General features: G+C 36.3%; 1 protein-coding gene across 1 annotated transcript in view; it reads left to right on the top strand.

The window, feature by feature from the left end:
• The window catches only part of si:ch211-63b16.4 (kinesin heavy chain isoform 5C), a gene marked incomplete at both ends in the record, with an annotated part of 17,521 nt that overhangs the window by 7,434 nt on the left and 8,108 nt on the right, over window positions 1-1,979 (top strand). The window contains 3 exon segments of the mRNA XM_013999680.1: window positions 310-358; window positions 443-498; window positions 1,462-1,549. Coding sequence (XP_013855134.1) covers window positions 310-358; window positions 443-498; window positions 1,462-1,549 — 193 coding nt within the window.

Below are 1,979 nucleotides of genomic sequence, written 5' to 3'. Positions count from 1 at the left end.
ACTGTAGAAGTACAGCAGTGTACTGTAGAAGTACAGCAGTGTACTGTAGAAGTACAGCAGTGTACTGTTTAAGTACATTAGTGTTTTGTTGAAGTACAACATTGTACTGTTGAAGTACAGCAGTGTACTGTAGAAGTACAGCAGTGTATTGTTGAAGTACAACAGTGTACTGTTGAAGTACAGCAGTGTACTGTAGAAGTACAGCAGTGTACTGTTGAAGTACAGCAGTGTAGTACTGCAGTTTAATCTTGTACTGTATGTTTTTTGTTTTATGTCGTTGTTCATCCTGTTCTTTCTGTCTGTCTGCAGGTTTCTTATTTTGAAATCTATCTGGATAAAATCCGAGACTTGTTGGACGGTGAGACATGTCCAATCATTCCTGACTTTGAGACAAAGAGCTGAAGTATACAGTATTTAAACGATGTCTCCGTTTATTTTTCAGTCTCAAAGACTAACCTAGCTGTCCATGAGGACAAAAACAGGGTTCCCTATGTCAAGGTACTCTACCAATAAATATCTGATGTATGTACTATAATATTGGCAAAAAATATTAATATTACAATATAATTACCACAGTATCAGTGCTACAGTCTCAGTAGTACACTATTATTACATCATCAGTATTATCAATGCTACATTTTGTACTACAGCATCAATAAAGAAATATCAGTACTACAGTTTCACTGATACAGTATTAGAATATGTACTACAGAATCAAAAATAGTAGTACAATATCATTACTGCAATATTTGCACTGCAGTAATAACACTAAAATAAGGGTACTAAAATATAACTACTACACTGCAGTATCAATACATGTCAGTACTACAGTAATAATACAAAAAACTAAAATGTTAGTACTACGATATCAGTACAATTTTATTTAAAATACAGTGCAGAAGCATTAAAACATAAATACTACAATATCAACACTACAGTCTCAGTACAATAGTATTAGTACTACAGTAAAAATACAATAAAATTTGTACTACAATATGAAAACTAGAGTAAGAGCAATGGTATTGGTACTAAAACAACAGTAATATCAGCTCTACATAATCCTAACTACAGTGTCAGTAGTACTACTACATTATCAGAACTTTAGTGTCAACATTAGTACTACAATAGTAATGTTCCAGTAGTCGTACCGGACCCTCTGACCACCATCAGCAGGCAAGGCAGCTGAAGTGTATTGCTCAAGGACACAATGACTGAAATGGCTGGAATGGGGGATCAAACCGGTGACCTTCTGGTTCCAGGACAACTTGCCTAACCACTCCACCACATCCACCCACAAAGTATAATTACTGTATCAATAAAGTTGCATTCCAGAGTATATTGTTTTAGTACTACAGTATCAAAGTAATTTTGGTACAGCCTTTTTGCAGTATATTACTCAGGTAGTATTTAGTTGATGTGTGTTTCCAGAGTACCTTAGATGTTTTTTCTGTTTCCTGTCAGGGTTGTACGGAACGCTTTGTGTCGAGTCCTGATGAGGTGATGGACATTATTGATGAAGGAAAGGCAAACAGACATGTCGCCGTCACCAGTAAGGAAGTACCACTAACCCCAGAACAACTGCTGGTGCTGTTCTGAGGGCTGAAAACAGAAAGTACTTTATAGTATTTTTTCCTTCAATACATGTAGGTACGTAGGTAAAGTCAAGGTGTCCTGCTGTTGACAAAGCTGTAATGCTGTGTGAGACCTCTGCAGGGCGCTGCTCTCCTTCCTCTCCATAGATGTAAATATATAGATCACTAGACTGAGCCCCGCCCATCCCGTCCACTGGTACATACACAGCCTCCATACAAACTAACAGATAAACAGCAGCTGAACTGGATCTGTTTCACACATTCTGTCATGTTTTTACAATAAATTAATAATTATGTTAGTTTCATTCAACAATCATGTAAAACAGCAGATTTATACCAGAAAAATATATAATTTATAAGTAACAATGATCTAAACCAGACCTGAAG

The sequence above is a fragment of the Austrofundulus limnaeus genome, unplaced genomic scaffold (assembly GCF_001266775.1).
Source record: "Austrofundulus limnaeus strain Quisiro unplaced genomic scaffold, Austrofundulus_limnaeus-1.0 Scaffold2410, whole genome shotgun sequence".
Taxonomy (NCBI): domain Eukaryota; kingdom Metazoa; phylum Chordata; class Actinopteri; order Cyprinodontiformes; family Rivulidae; genus Austrofundulus; species Austrofundulus limnaeus.
Note: the sequence above shows the minus strand (reverse complement) of the source record. Positions and strands in the feature narration are given on the sequence as shown.